The sequence below is a fragment of the Mirounga leonina genome, unplaced genomic scaffold, assembly GCF_011800145.1.
Source record: "Mirounga leonina isolate KUSES-001 unplaced genomic scaffold, KU_Mleo_1.0 Mir_115, whole genome shotgun sequence".
In the NCBI taxonomy this organism is placed as follows: Eukaryota; Metazoa; Chordata; class Mammalia; order Carnivora; family Phocidae; genus Mirounga; species Mirounga leonina.
This window is the reverse complement of record NW_023270268.1, coordinates 50,286,936-50,301,978: the sequence shown is the minus strand read 5'-3', so window position 1 is coordinate 50,301,978 and position 15,043 is coordinate 50,286,936. Positions and strand designations below refer to the sequence as shown.

The 15,043-nt window shown below is 37.5% G+C and overlaps 1 protein-coding gene across 1 annotated transcript in view; it reads right to left on the bottom strand.

Moving 5' to 3' along the window:
* The window catches only part of LEKR1 (leucine, glutamate and lysine rich 1), a 177,859-nt gene extending 163,709 nt beyond the window's left edge, over positions 1-14,150 (bottom strand). The window contains exons 1-2 of the mRNA XM_034997690.1: positions 13,954-14,150; positions 10,783-10,850 (exon numbers count right to left, since the gene is read on the bottom strand). Of these exons, the coding sequence (XP_034853581.1) occupies positions 10,783-10,850; positions 13,954-14,005 (120 nt within the window). The 5' untranslated portion in view covers positions 14,006-14,150. The remainder of the gene's footprint in view (positions 1-10,782; positions 10,851-13,953) is intronic.
* Between the last annotated feature and the right edge of the window lie 893 nt (positions 14,151-15,043).

The following is a 15,043-nucleotide window of genomic DNA, read 5'->3' as shown; positions in this document are numbered from 1 at the left end:
CACAAAGGATGAGAGACGGCTTCATTAAATATTTGCTCCAGAGTACTAAAATGAAAGCAACACTTTTAAGCGTTACTTTTAATGCAACCTCCCTCAAGATTGTAGAAACTGCTCCCTTAACTAAGAGTGACACCACCTCATCTGCCTATCAATGCCATTACACAAGAGTCAGATGAAACAAACTAATAACAAATTTTTACATAGTAACATTTTGCTCATCTAAAGTTCAATAATAAAAATTTCAAATTAAAAAATATAATACTGTGGGATACAGACGAATGACTACATCAATCATCTAACTGCCAGCAATACCCAAATTAAAGATTTGTAAAACAACAAGTTTGGAGGAAATCATAAAGATAACTTGGTTCAAGCTCTGGATGGGTTCATAAAGTCTACTCCAATTTAGTAAGTCATTATCCTGACTCTATTTCAACATCCCAAATGATGGGAAACTACTTTGTAAAGCAACCTGTTTATCTTCTGATGGCTTTGTCTACCAGGAAATTCCTTGTCATGCTGACCCCAGATCTGCCTCCCTGGAACATCCACTGGTCCTAGACCTCCTAGGAACCATGTGGAACAACCCTAGAGCTCTTTCTAATATTTAAAAACAGCTTTCAGGAACACTCCATATCTTCTCTTCTCCAGGTCAACACTTCCAGTTCCCTCAGCTGTTTCCCATATGACACGGTTTTGAATTTCTTCCTTATTCTAAATAATTTTCTCTGAACTTGTTCCAGTGTTCTATATATGTCTCAAAGTATGGTGCCCAGAATTTAATACTCCAGTGTGGTTGGTCTCACTGAAACAGAATAAGAGAGGGCTCAAGCCTCCCTCATTCTAATATCTCATAAGTAATATCGTTGGTAGTATCTTCTAATGCAACCTTAGATCACAACTGTCTTTTATATTTTCAGCAATTATATGTTGATATTATATACTACAACAGGCTTTTATGTTAAATAAAGCCCCTATTTTTTAAAAAATATACTTCAGTACAGGGGCGCCTGGGTGGCTCAGTCGTTAAGCGTCTGCCTTCGGCTCAGGTCATGATCCCAGGGTCCTGGGATTGAGCCCCGCGTTGGACTCCCTGCTCCACGGGAAGCCTGCTTCTCCCCCTCCCACTCCCCCTACTTGTGTTCCCTCTCTCGCTGTGTCTGTCAAATGAATAAATAAAATCTTTAAAATATATATATATATATATATTTATACTTCAGTACAAAACCATCTTTCATTATATTAAGTATACCAATCTATTCCTTCCCACCTGTGTCCGGTTTTTTAGAGAATCCACCTTCTACTGTCCTGGATGCTCTGTTTAGTAAAATGACTAAAACTCCCTCCACACATCCACCCTAGCCATGGCGTCAGCCATGGATGAGGATTAGACATTAGACCCAAAAGAACGAAGCCCTAAGCTGGGATGAGCCAACCAGACTTGTAAGTGTTGAAGACCCAGGTATTTGGGACACCTTTAAGCAGTCTCAACGGAGAAGGATCATATGCAAGGTACAGAGTTAGCCACATTACTGGAATGAGGGAGAAAAATGAGCAGACACACAGAGACAAGATGAGACAAAGATAATCTGGATCCAGAGTAGGAGAGGAAAAAAGGAACCAAAGACCTTCGAATTCCTCACTTCAGTTCCTCTTGAGACCTAGCTGCCCTTCTTGCCCTTTGGGGTCCATGCCCAATCTTCCTGCACTATTCTCTTTCCTTCTTATACTACCAATTTCTTGCAACCAATAACCTTCATTCTATCATGTATTTGGCTTTTCAGATTGAAGTGCTGAAAAATAAATATAATTATAAATGTAAGTAAATAACATACATATTTATACATAAATATCTCAGACACACATATATTTTGAAGATAGGTATGTCTTAGACTCAGCCTTTAGTTACTGACTTTGGTATCCAGGAAATTTTAAGCTTTGTGTCTTTTTCAAAACTGATCCTTGTAAGTTGCTTTATCCATCCAGTTCATTGATTAAAAATGTTGAATATAACAAAATTGAGGAAAGAATTCCACAGCATGTCATAAATACTTGGTTGATACTGATCTATTATTCAGCACATTTGAAGAGTTGAAGGTACAACTTTCAACTGGTTATTAAACTACCCAATTATCTTTATACTGATTCATATTATCTTCAGGAATATTATGACAAACTTTGTCAAACGTCTTCATAAAGCCCATATATTCTATGGCTACTACAGTTCCTGGATCTAGTAACTGTACACAAAATGGAATGGCAGGACCTACATGCCAGTTCCCTTAATGAATGTAAAATTGGCTCAAGGGTTATTGCTTTCTAGTATATACTCACAAACCACCTTTTATTTTTTTAAGATTTTATTTATTTATTTGAAAGAGAGAGTGTGTGCGCTCCTGCACATGAGTTGGGAGAGGGGCAGAAGGAGAGGGAGAAGCAGATTCCCCACTGAGCAGAGACCCGATGCCAGCCTGGATCCCAGGGCCCTGAGACTATGACCTGAGCTGAACACAGATGCTTAACCAACTGAGCCACCCAAGCGCCCCCTATAAATCACCTTTTAATAAATATATTCTAGTACATTGTCTGAGATTGAAATTGAATTCACTAGTTGTAATTTACGGTTATTTTACACATGGGATGGCATTTGTACATTATCCTCTTACTCTCTACATGTTCTCAAAGATCACCAACCACAGGCCCATTCAAAGGTACTATCAGTTCCTGGGAATATAATTTATCTAGGTGAAGAGACCTGAACTAATTCAGAACAGATGCGTATTTTCTTATAATCCCTTTCCTCACTGTGATTTTTGGTTCCTTCTCATCAATTTGAAAATTATATTGCTTACTTGAAGGCACTTTTGTTCTTAACCTTATGCCTATTAATCACGGCTCTTGCCCAGACTCTGGCAAAATGCCTTACCCTCATCCTAAAGAAAACTCTTGCTGGGTGGAGCTTATTTGCAGCCTGATGTAAGTACTGTAAGCAAATAACATATATATTTATACATAAATATCTTAGACACACATATTTTGAAGATAGGTATGTCTTAGACTCAGCCTTTAGACTCAGAAAGAGTATACATTTCACAGTTACAAAAGCTATTAGGATGTTATTTTACCACAGCCATTAAGTGGGGGGTGGATGGAGCTGAAATATATGAAGTAATACATTTTACAGAATCTTCCAGAAGTTCAACAAAGAGAGCCCAAATATGACATTATGAGCAAGAAACAAGACAATCAAATTATAAAATAATAAGTCCATAAGAAGTCTCCAGACTGGGCCTAGTACAATCTGAGTCACTGATTGATCTATGTTAAGTAAGTATATTGAACAAAAGTTTTCCATGTTATTAACTCGTAAATAATTTTCCATAAGTAAAACTACAACAGAAAGAAATGTAATAACCCTTTCAAATTCTTTGTGTTTGTATGGGCTAATTACTTAGGACATTTTTGTCTATTTCTTGAGAGAATTGTCTAAACTTGAGAAATTATGTTCCCAAATGAAGTAAAAGTTACCTGTTTTCTGTGAAATATAATTTGTGCTTCATTCTTATAACTTGGTGTTATATCATGTCCTCATTTTGTAAGTAAAATAACGACATGCTGTCATTCTTGACAAAAGAGCTAACATTAGGATGTTTTTGCTTTCTACAAGATGCACTTTGGAGGAGGCACCAACAAATGCAGTATATTAAACGTACAGCTATTTAAAAATAAATTATAAAATAAACTTTGCAAGTTCAGTGTTTGTACTTTTAAAATTATAGTTATTTAATATAAAAATGATGCAAAATTTTTAAAAGGTTAAATTAGGCTTTGGATCCTTTTCAAAGTTCCTGTCTGTGCTTTAACTAGGAAAGGCACTCCAGTAACCTCCTGCTGCCCAAATGAGGCATTCTCTGCTCCAAAACTGTTTTCTTCCCCCACCCATCCTGGGCTTTTGTACTTGGATAAGGAAGAAAGAAACATAAACTATTTCACAAAGGTAAGAGTGACCGCAGTATAAAATGTTAACCTTTCTAAGAGGTCTCCCATTTAAAAAGATGCAAAGAGTGTCTAGCTAGTGAATTTCATTAGGATCGGGAGAAACGCTTTGAGACAGGACAGTGTACCTTTTGAATCATTAAGTATACAGGCCACCTGACCATTTCATAAGGCCACCAGGACCCTTCATCAATAAGTCAAGTTGCTACACCACCAATTTAAATATCAATTGGCAAAGAACATCTACAAAAAACCTTTGCTAACATTATATGTAATGGTGAAAAATTGTGTGTTTTTTCCTCTAATATCAGTAACAAGGCAAGGATATCCATTCTCTCTACTCTTATTCAACATAATGCTGGAAGTTCTAGCATAGCAAGAAGGCAAGAAGAAGTAAATGGTATACATACCAGAAAGAAAGAAAGAAAACTGTCCCTATTTGAGAGGACATGATTGTCTACATAGAAAATCCCAAAGAATTTACAGTAAAACTAGAACAAATAAGTTCAGCAAGGTCAATGATCGAAGAATAACATTAATTATAGTTGTACAGATTGCCAGTGAACACCTGGACAGTGAAATTAAAAATACAATACTGATTATGATTGCTCAAAAAAATGAAATACCTAGGCGTAAATCTAACAAAACGTACAGTATTTATATGCTAAAAACTATAAAACGCTGATGAAAAAATAAAAGAAGATCCAAATATACAGAAAAACATACTGAAGATTCAAAATATTAAAAATAGCAATTGTCCCCAAATTTATATATATATATATATATAGGCTTAATGTAATTCTTATCAAAATTTCAGCAAAATGTTTTTAAAGATATAGACAGGATTGTTCTCAAATTTATATGGAAAGGCAAAGGAACTAGAAGAGCTAAAACAATTTTGAAAAAAATAAAGTGGAAAGAATCATTTTACCTGATTTCAAGACATACTATATTGCTACAGTAATCAAGACTGTGTGGTATTAACAGAGGACCAGACACATATATCAATGGAATAGAATAGCAAACCCAGAAATAGATTTGCATAAATGTCAAACTGATTTTTTGCAATGGTCGAAAAGCAACTCAATGAAGGAAAGACAGCCTTTTCAACAAATGGTGATAGAACAATCAGATACCCATAAGTTAAAAGGAAGGAAGGAAGGAAGGAAGGAATACTAAACTCATACCCAATACAAAAATTAACTCAAAATGATTATGGACCTAAATGTAAAACATAAAAATATTATTTTAGAAGGAAAAAAACCTAGGAGAAAATCTTCAGGATTTTCTAGGCAAGGAATTCTTATACTTGATACCAAAAGCATAATCCATAAATGGAAAAACTGATAAGTTGGATTTCATCAAAATCTGAAACTTTTGTTCTGCAAAAGACCCTGTGAAGAGGATAAAAAGACAAGCTATAGACTGGGAAAAAAATATTTACAAATCACATATCTGACAAAGGATTGTTATCTAGATTACACAAGAACTCTCAAAACTCAACAGTTTAAAAAAAATCCAATTAGACAACACATGGTCAAAAGACAGGAAGAGAGACTTCACCTAAGAAGATATATAGATGCCAAATAAGCACATGAAAAGATATTCATCATTAGCCATTAGAAAAATGCAAGTTAAAACCACAATGAGATATCACTATATATTAATCACAAAAGCTAACAAACACTAATAACATCAAAGTCTGGTAAAGATGCAGAAAAGGTGGCTCACTCATATACTGCTGGTGAGAATGTAAAATGGGACAGACCTCTGGAAAAGTTTGACAGTGTCTTAAAAAACTAAACATGCAACTACTGTACAACCTAGCAATTGCACTCTTGGGCATTTATCCCAGGAAAATGAAAACATATGTTCACATAAAAAATATACATGAATATTTACAGCTTTATACATAATTGTCAAAAACTGGAAAAAACCCAGATATCCTTCAACAGGTTAAACCATAGTACCTTCATACCCTGGAATACTTCTCAGCAACAGAAAGGAATAAACTATTGATACATGCAACAACCTGAAAAAAGCTCCAGAGAATTACACTGAGTGAAAAAACTAATCCTAAAAGGTTACATATTGCTTGATTCCATTTAGATAACACTCTTGAAATGACATAATTATTGGCTATCAATGGTTCCCAGGGGTCATGAATTAGGGGTGGAAGGTTGGGTAGTGGAGATGTGTGAAGAGGTAGGTTGAGGTGAGTGTGGCTATAAAAGGGCAACATGAGGACCCCTTGTTGTGACAGAACTGTTGTACATCCTGACTGTATCTAAGTTAATACCCTGGTTTTGAGACTGCAGTACAATTTTGCCAGATATTACTACCGGGGGAAACTGGGGAAAGAAGGGGAAGCTGGGGAAGAAGAAGTTGGCATCTCTTGGTATCATTTCTTGCAACTACATGTGAATCTACAGTGATCTCAAAATAAGAATCTTACTTTTAAAATCATAAAAGTAAAAATAAATCAATCTGGGACTGAAACACAGAGATTAACCCATAAAGAAATTTTATTGAGCAATTTTAAGAAATGTTGGCTTCACACATAAATTATACATGACACACTCGTGTTTATATAAATACACTTCCAAAGTGTATTTCCTCCAATACCTGTTTTTCCACTGGGAAACCTCACCTTAGACTCTATGACCCTCTGCAGCCAGCCAACAAAAGTATTTTGGACTTAAAAAAAAAAAAAAGGAAAAAAAGAGAGGTATTTTGCAGATTTTTCAAGTTTCATAGTAAGTTTTTTTTTTTAAAAAAACTGTTTTTCCTAATGAACTATCTTGGATTACAATATTAACTGAATAGTCTCTCCAAAAATTACATTGCTTCCTATTTCTTTTGTCATTAAGTTTTAAAACTAGAATAGCTTAAAATCACAACACACATACTCACACCCACATACAAATATCACTTTTCTAGGATGCTATGCTAACATTTCTATGACTATATTCTCTTTCTTTTTCCTCTACTTTAACTCAACACAAAATCTGACCTAGCCACAGTGGCCCAAAATGACCTGGAAAATTACGTTTATTTTTTCTGGCAATGACAATCTGTGCTTGGAAACATAAAACTGTTATTCTGAATAAATTTCAAAGTTCCAAAGTACTAAAATTACTTTACTGAAACAGGACAAAATGAGCCGTTACTGCTAGAGAAAGGGATTGTTATTCCAGAAAGAACAGTGTGCTCTCTAGCCCTTGCACCACCACTTCTGTTTTATAAAATAAACAACTCTGGTCTCTTTATTTTACTTTGTGTTCTGTGGTAATAAATATCTTTTGAAGCTAAAATTCTATTACAAGTGTTCATTTTGTCACCGTTTTAAAAAACAAGAGATCAGTCTTACTTTTGCAAAAGAACTAATTTTTCCATTAGTTTGCTGGTTATTTTGACTTCTGCATATGTCCCCTAACAAAAACAGCAAAAGGAAAGTTGTTTGTTGCTTCTTTTTCAAAAAAAAAAAAAAAAACAAACCCCACCTGTCTCTAACATCAGTTGACATCCAGAAGGGGAATAAATAAAGAATTATTACTTTGCTGATCTAGAAGTATTGTTTTAGTTTTAAATTGTGGCAATTCTAAACTTAGACCAAGTTTATTCGGCTTTCAGAATGCTGGATGAAAATTCTAGCAAAGCTGTTAGATATTGGAAGTCAGAGACAGGTGGGGGTTAGCTCAGTCTAGAGAGAGTAGATTTAGAGATATGGTCTAAGAACATTCACAAGTGAACTGTAGTCTAGCAGCAGACAAAGTGGACAAGTGTGGTCCTGCTGTCCAGCCCATGGGCCTGTTTCACATTTTCTGCCACTTAGGGATATGGATGTCTGAGGTGTGTTTTATGCTTAGTCAGAAACTGTGATAAAAAGCAAAAAGAGTTAGGAATGGGAGTCAAAAAGATTATTTTATTCTTTCTTCTCTAAGATTTCCTAAGACGATGAGATCAGGGGGAGTTAATTTAACAATTGTAGGCTTCTAATCAAGAAATGGATTCTCTAACTGTGCTGGTTGTCATCAGCATTTCTTCTCCACACCTGTCCCCACCACCCTTACTTTTTCTTGCAACTCTTTCAATTACTACCTATTTTGCTATTAATAGTACAGTATAGTACATTTTCACATTATCATGTATCTTTCATGGGATTTATTGACCATCTATTTCCAGATCATATATCAAAAGTACAGAAAGAAATAAATAGGAAAAGTTCACCTTTTCTTTCTTGATCTCTACACTAACCTTCCTTGCCTACACACAGAAGAAAAAAAAAAAAGGAAACACAGCAGGTGCTTCCCTAGAAAGAAGAGTCAGCATAAAAACTAACACAAAAGGTTAACAGAAGAACAATTAAAAAAAAAAGAGAAACCTTTGAAAAACCTGTCACCACATACTGATCCACAAACCTCACATACTTGTTTTTCTGATAAAGAAATGAGCACAATTTCAAAGCCATGATGGAAAAAATTGTTTTCTTCATATTAATAATGAAATGGTTCTAGAATTGTTGAATCACTAAAATGTACACCTATAACTAATATAACACTTGTATGTTATCTGTACTGGAATTAAAATAAAAACTTAATATAAGAAACTGAAAAAAATAATGAAATGGTTCTAATCTGAAGGATTCTTCTTACCATTATAAGCTATTTATCTATTTAACATGGTTCTTTACGAAATGATGTATGCAAGCTGACTAAATAGATATACTGCCTGATCAGTGAGCAATTTAACAAGTTGCATTATGGACAATCTAGATGAATCAAAGGTAAGTAAGAAGTTGTGGAAAACAAATAACTGACTTATTCTTAGACTGTGCTTAATAGGCTGTGGCTACATGTAGACATTTACCTTGTGTTATAATCAAGTACCCAGAACAGTGTCTAGCACATAATAGGCACTTGATAAATATTTGTGGTATAAATGTATCTAACTTAGGTCTGAAAAAGTGCAGAGCTGCACTTTACATTCTAAACATCCATCAGGACAAGGGCTACAAGCAGCATAATTGTCCAGGGCCTTAGGCAGCTGAGTTTCTCCTGATGTCCCTTCTCTGCACTATATGGACAGCTGCCTGCCACTCCTGCCTTAAGAATGTATCTGTAGATTTATGAAAGGATTGGTTTTACCATTTTTAAACAATTTACTTATATAGTACCTTAAACATGAGAAGAAAGCATTCTGCAACTTTGAGAACAGTATCGTCAAAATAAATACATACTCTTTCACATATTCAAAACATTTACATTGTTAAACATTCTCTAACTTGGCTAGCTTTTTCTCACCAGTAAGCTTCTGTTACCTTGGCCTAGGATGCCCTATTCCCATCTGTCTATAGAAATACACAGCCTTCAAGGGCTTTCGCCCACATAAAGCTCCCCCGTTGACCATCCCAATATCAGGGATTCCTCCCCCACCCCACCTCTCCACTCTCAAAGAAGATACTACCTTATATGACATTTAAATCATTAACTGTCTTCTAGAGTTATTTTTTCATGTCATTATATATCCTCTTCCTTACGATCTGCAGTATGGGTATTGTTTCTTTGACTCTTTTGTTCTGTTTCTCTTAATCTCTACCACACCAGCCTAGTACATGGAAAGAACTCAGTTGAGCGAGAGAGGAAGAATATATGATGTCTTCAAACACATATAAGCACCATTTCTCAGCTAAATATAGCATAGCTAAACTGTGCTTAATATCTCTTACATGTAACTTAAAAGGTGGAGCAAATTAAATGCAATGGTTTAAAAGGTCTTTTTCTGGGTCTTTTCCCTTCCAGTTCCTGCTAGGTTGCATTTTACATAAATCTGAAGGACATGCAGTAACATTAAGCATCAAGTTAAATCAATGGAATGATTAATGCTAATAGGCAGCCCAAAGCAATGTGCACAAAGGATAAAAGCATATCTGAGGGATGACTGCAATTTTTAAGTAAAAAGTAACGGACTGGTGGCTAATTAAGAGTTGACTATAGATTTACCGAAAAATCTCAATGATTAATGATAGCTAATGTTTGAGGTTTCAATACACAATTTGTCAGTTTCAAAAGAGATATTTTAAAAATTAAACTGTTAACAATGTATGCATTGCCAAACTAAATACAGGATAAATGCTTCTGCCTGAGGACAGCTATTAACTCAGGGAGGAGAGCAGGATAGAAACTGTAAAGAAAAATTGATTGTTAACCAGATTCAATGAGTTGATATATATGAAAGGGTTTAAAACAGTGCTTGGTACATGATAAGTGGCAAAAATTAAGGTGAAACTGAAATAGACCTTTATATGGAGAGAGACACCAACATTTAGCATCACATGAACTTACAAACTAATTGTAGTTTCTATAATAGCTTACTATTAATTATCCATTTTGCAAATACAGAATAAGATTCACTTAAAATTTTAAACAGGCCCATGTATTTCCATTTTTTACAACAAGTTTTTTTCTCCTGAAAAGCTGCTATAAAAATATTTAAATATAGTATTTGGACACTCCTGAGTCCCTCTTTTCACAAAAGCTCCACAAATACCTGGTCAAATACTGTGCTGGAATTAAAGATGTCTTCCTTCAGAGGTTAAAAATTCTTTGCACTGAATTGAATTCTACAATCTGGCCATTATGGTTATTTCCTTTACCACTCCATCAATTCATTGCAGATGCCCTGACCAAAATAAATGTAAAACCTCTGAAATCATTCCCCCAGGTTTTATATCTACCTTAAAATGCTCTTAATGTTATGCTGTAATAACACAATACAATATCATACCTTTTGGATTTCTTCAGGTAATGCATGCATGGGGATGTGACGATCCATAATTTCCCAAAATATGAGTTCTGAAGTAAAATAATATAAAAACATTGATAGCAATAGTCAGAATTGAAATAATGTGAATAAAATTCAAATTAAAAGATATAAATTCTTGGGAGTACTCAGAGATGAATGGTGATAACTTTTAACGGTTATTTCATCAACTCAATGTTAAAAGGTACAACCAACTGGGCTTTTCTCAGTTAGCTATTAGGCCAATATAATAGGAAAGATAACAGACAACTGAGTTAGAAACATTTACTTTCTTTAGAACTTTATAGTCTAATTGTAATTTCTGTGGTAGTTTATTACTGATGATTTGTTTTGCAAATACAGAATAAGTGTCACTTAAAATTTTAAACAGGCCTATTTCTGTTTTCTTAAAAAAAAGGGGTGGGGTCCAAAAACTTAAAAGTATCTAAATATAGTATTTTAGTTCAGCAGATAAGAAAAACAATTGTGACATGAATGCTGGTTTAGAGGATGAAGTATGAAAAAAATAGTTATCAAATTAAGTATCATATGCAGGCACTGAAGAGTCATCAAAGCATGAGAAGTGTTCATTTACTTAAGATGAACATTTACATAATTTTATGCAGATATTTTACTTTAATAGATTTTCATTTTCTAATAAAACAACTCAACAAAATTCTATCACTACTTTCATGTAACTACACAAGATGAATGGAGACAGTACTTTCGGGTTTTTTTAATCTTTCCCAAATATGGAGAAAATACACAGTCCAGTTTCATGAGAAATGTTTATATATACATCTAAGGAGTGAGGAGTAGAAAGAGGGCAGCAGAGTAAGATGATACAGGCACAATTCCATAGCAAGGAAGAAAATCTGAGGGCCAGGAGTAGTAGACAAAGAACCTAGGAGTTCAGGAAGGAAAAATGTCTTATCTTTCCGGTAGGAATGGGAAACTAGGGAAGGCTTCCAGAGGCTGTTTGCTTTTGATCAGAGCAGGGTTTTGACACAAAGATAGACTGGAGGCATAGTACTCTATCAGAGACAGCAACCTCAGCCACAACAAGGTGTTAGGGAAATTGTAGTCAACAAAAATTTCTGCAGTGGCAGTATTTTTTTTTTTAATAGTGCAACCATTGGTGGAAAGAAAATTCCACAAAGCATGCTGTTTTAATGAGATGCTGTTTAAAACAAATAATGAGCTGTCTTCCCATATAAAGATAATGTATGTCTGTGTGTGGGGGGGTGGGTACAGTTAACTGACATAGCTAACATAGGCCCACATAGCCAAGTACATGATAATCTGATGTTTGGCGAACTGTCTCTGATGTGGCAAGAGCTCATAATTCACAGGAGGCTCATTATTGTCTCTTCTGTCATTTTACAATGGACTCACCATCAGTAAAATAAGATGGCATCATCTTAATTAAACTCTGGTGGGAGTAGAATTTTTCCTAAAATTACCAACTAAATCTCCTTTTTAAATTCCACCCATAAAATTATTTGAGAGCATGCATCCAGTGACAGTATAAACAAGGGACCAGTGGAACAGTTTTTGTTTATTACCTTATCTCTAAAGCTATTCCAACTTTGTGTCATTATTATAGCAAGTAGGGAAATTTGGCAGGTTCTAATTATTGAAGAAAAAATTAAAAATTAAATACTGCCAACCCAGAAAATCTCTCCACAATGCAGAAAGAAAACAGTCTCATTACTGAATAATCATTTAACTAGACTGTGATGCGCATCAGAGCCAATCTGCTAATGAGACTACAAAGACAGAAATCCCATTTTTATACAGCTATATAGATACAATCCATTACATACATCTTCTCGAGAGAAATGGTAACTCATCCTCAATACAGTCTGTTACACAATTTCATAGTTCGTTTTCAGTTCACCTAGTAATTGAAGTAGCTAATAGCTGCGCTAGTTAATTGCGACTGTGCTAAGGAATACAAATCTCTCTGACAGAGCCCTTGGTACTAAAGTAAGCTGCCTAGGCGAAATTCCCAAGGTGACAAGGAGATAGCTTCCTTGATGTTTACATTTTAAAGAAATGGCTCTCACGTCCTCTAGAAAAACATTCTGGGTCTTTAAAAAGATTTGCATAGGTATCAAAGGAACAGAGGAAACATCCACAAATACAAAGTTTCTCAAGAAACGGAGGGGGGAAGGTCTCTTCCCCTTTGGCAACACGGCAATTTTTTATTTTTTTATTTTATTTTTTTTAAGATTTTATTTATTTATTTGAGAGAGAGAGAATGAGAGACAGAGAGCATGAGAGGGAGGAGGGTCAGAGGGAGAAGCAGACCCCCGCGGAGCAGGGAGCCCGATGCGGGACTCGATCCCGGGACTCCAGGATCATGACCTGAGCCGAAGGCAGTCGCCCAACCAACTGAGCCACCCAGGCGCCCAACACGGCAATTTTTTAAATTGTTACTTCACTCTTATATTATTTTGCATGTTTTATCAAATCAGTTTCTTTTATTCTTTCACATTACATACATGTAGACTGCCCTTGAACAAGAGGTGCGGTGAAACTGGCAGCAGCTACTAAGTATTTGTGAACCTGCTCTCTTAACAGGATCACGAAGATGTCGAAAACACAGAAACGTCCTGGATTGTTCACTTCCGATTCCCTTCCTCACAGCAGTGTCACGTTGGGCCAGTAACTCACGTTCGGCTTTCAGACCCTTCCGTAAACACACCCTTCCCGTGGTGTGAATCACCCGCAAATGAGCGGGTCAGGGTCAGGTGAAACGGAGTTCGTGTTCTAAGACATCCTGAAGCGGCGGCAATTTCCAAATAGAAACCAACTGCAAGGCCAGCCAAAACTGCTGGAAGGGTTTTGAAACCCGTCCCTTTCTAACCCCGTCCCCTCGGGACCTGCAGTGGCGGGAGGAGGGTGCGGGACCGAGGCCGAGCTGCGCTCTCAGGGAGAGTAGAGGACGGCGGGGCCGAGCGGGCTCGCGGAAGCCGTGCAGGGGCCGCAAAGGGGGGCGAAGGAGACGCTCGGGGCCATATTCCCTCGCCGCGGCTCAGCTTTCCGGCCCTTTCCCCCCGTCCCCCCATGCCAGCACGCCTCCGCTCCGGAACTGCGTCCCGGGGGACTGGGTAGGCCGGGGGACTCAAGGAAGTCATTTCATTGTCTCACCTAGACCTCGACTCCGAGTGCGAACGGCTTTCCCGGTCTCCCGGGAGACCATGCTGCACGTCGGCCCGACGTCAGAGCGCGGTGACGTCACGACCCACGCCGTTCGCCAGCGCAGAGCGGGGCTCCCTCGCCACGCTCCAGGCCCCACGCGCCGGGCGGAAGCGGGAAAGCTCACGGTGGGGGTTTGGAGGGGAGGGCTTGTATTACAGAGTGCTGTGAGAGGGAAGGAAGGGGCGCGAAGGGCGGGGTGCGAAGGGCAGGGCGGGGGAGGGCGGGCTGGAGTCGTGGGAGAGGCTGCTGAGGAGGAGAGAAATGTCCCTAGCCTCAGGGTGAGTTGGAGAGAGACTCGGCCTGCAGTGGAGGCCCAAGTCACTATACCTCTGATCCCTGGCTCTACAGCCCGCATGGCGGACACAGCAGCGGGCAATTATAGTTATTGAGCGCTAAGAGGAGAGAAACCTGTAAAGGGTGTAAAGGGAAGCTCTGGTCATTGGCATTGCAGCGAGGGCAATTGGGAGGGTATTAGAATTTTCATCCTAGCCCCAAAGTAGTCGGGATGTAAGGGCTTGTTCATTGGGTATCTTGAGAACCCCTAGTACACAAGTTATTTATAGGAGGCTGCTCACCTTTACACGTGACTTAAACTTTCCTACCTTCATAAAGCAAGTATTTATTAATGACCTACTACTAAGAGACAACCGCTGCCTACCGGAATGGGGTGATTCTGTGACTAACCCAGGTAGGGGCAGCTGTTGGTGTGATTTTCAAGTGTCTCAATAGCCCCGATCTCTCCTTTTTTTTTTTTTTTTTTTTTAAGATTTTATTTCTGTATTTGATAGAGAGGGAGAAGCTGGCTTCCCACGGGGCAGGGAGCCCGGATGTGGGGCTTGACCCCAGGACCCCGGGATCATGACCTGAGCCTAAGGCAGAAGCCTAACGACTATGCCACCCAGGCGCCCCCCGCCCCCCATCTCTCCTTTTTGAGGATTATATGAGGTCAAAAATGCAGCTCTTAAAAATCATCTGTGGCTCACTAGCAGAGAAAGAGACATTACTATCGAATGAAGTAAGGTTGAATAAATACAGAGAA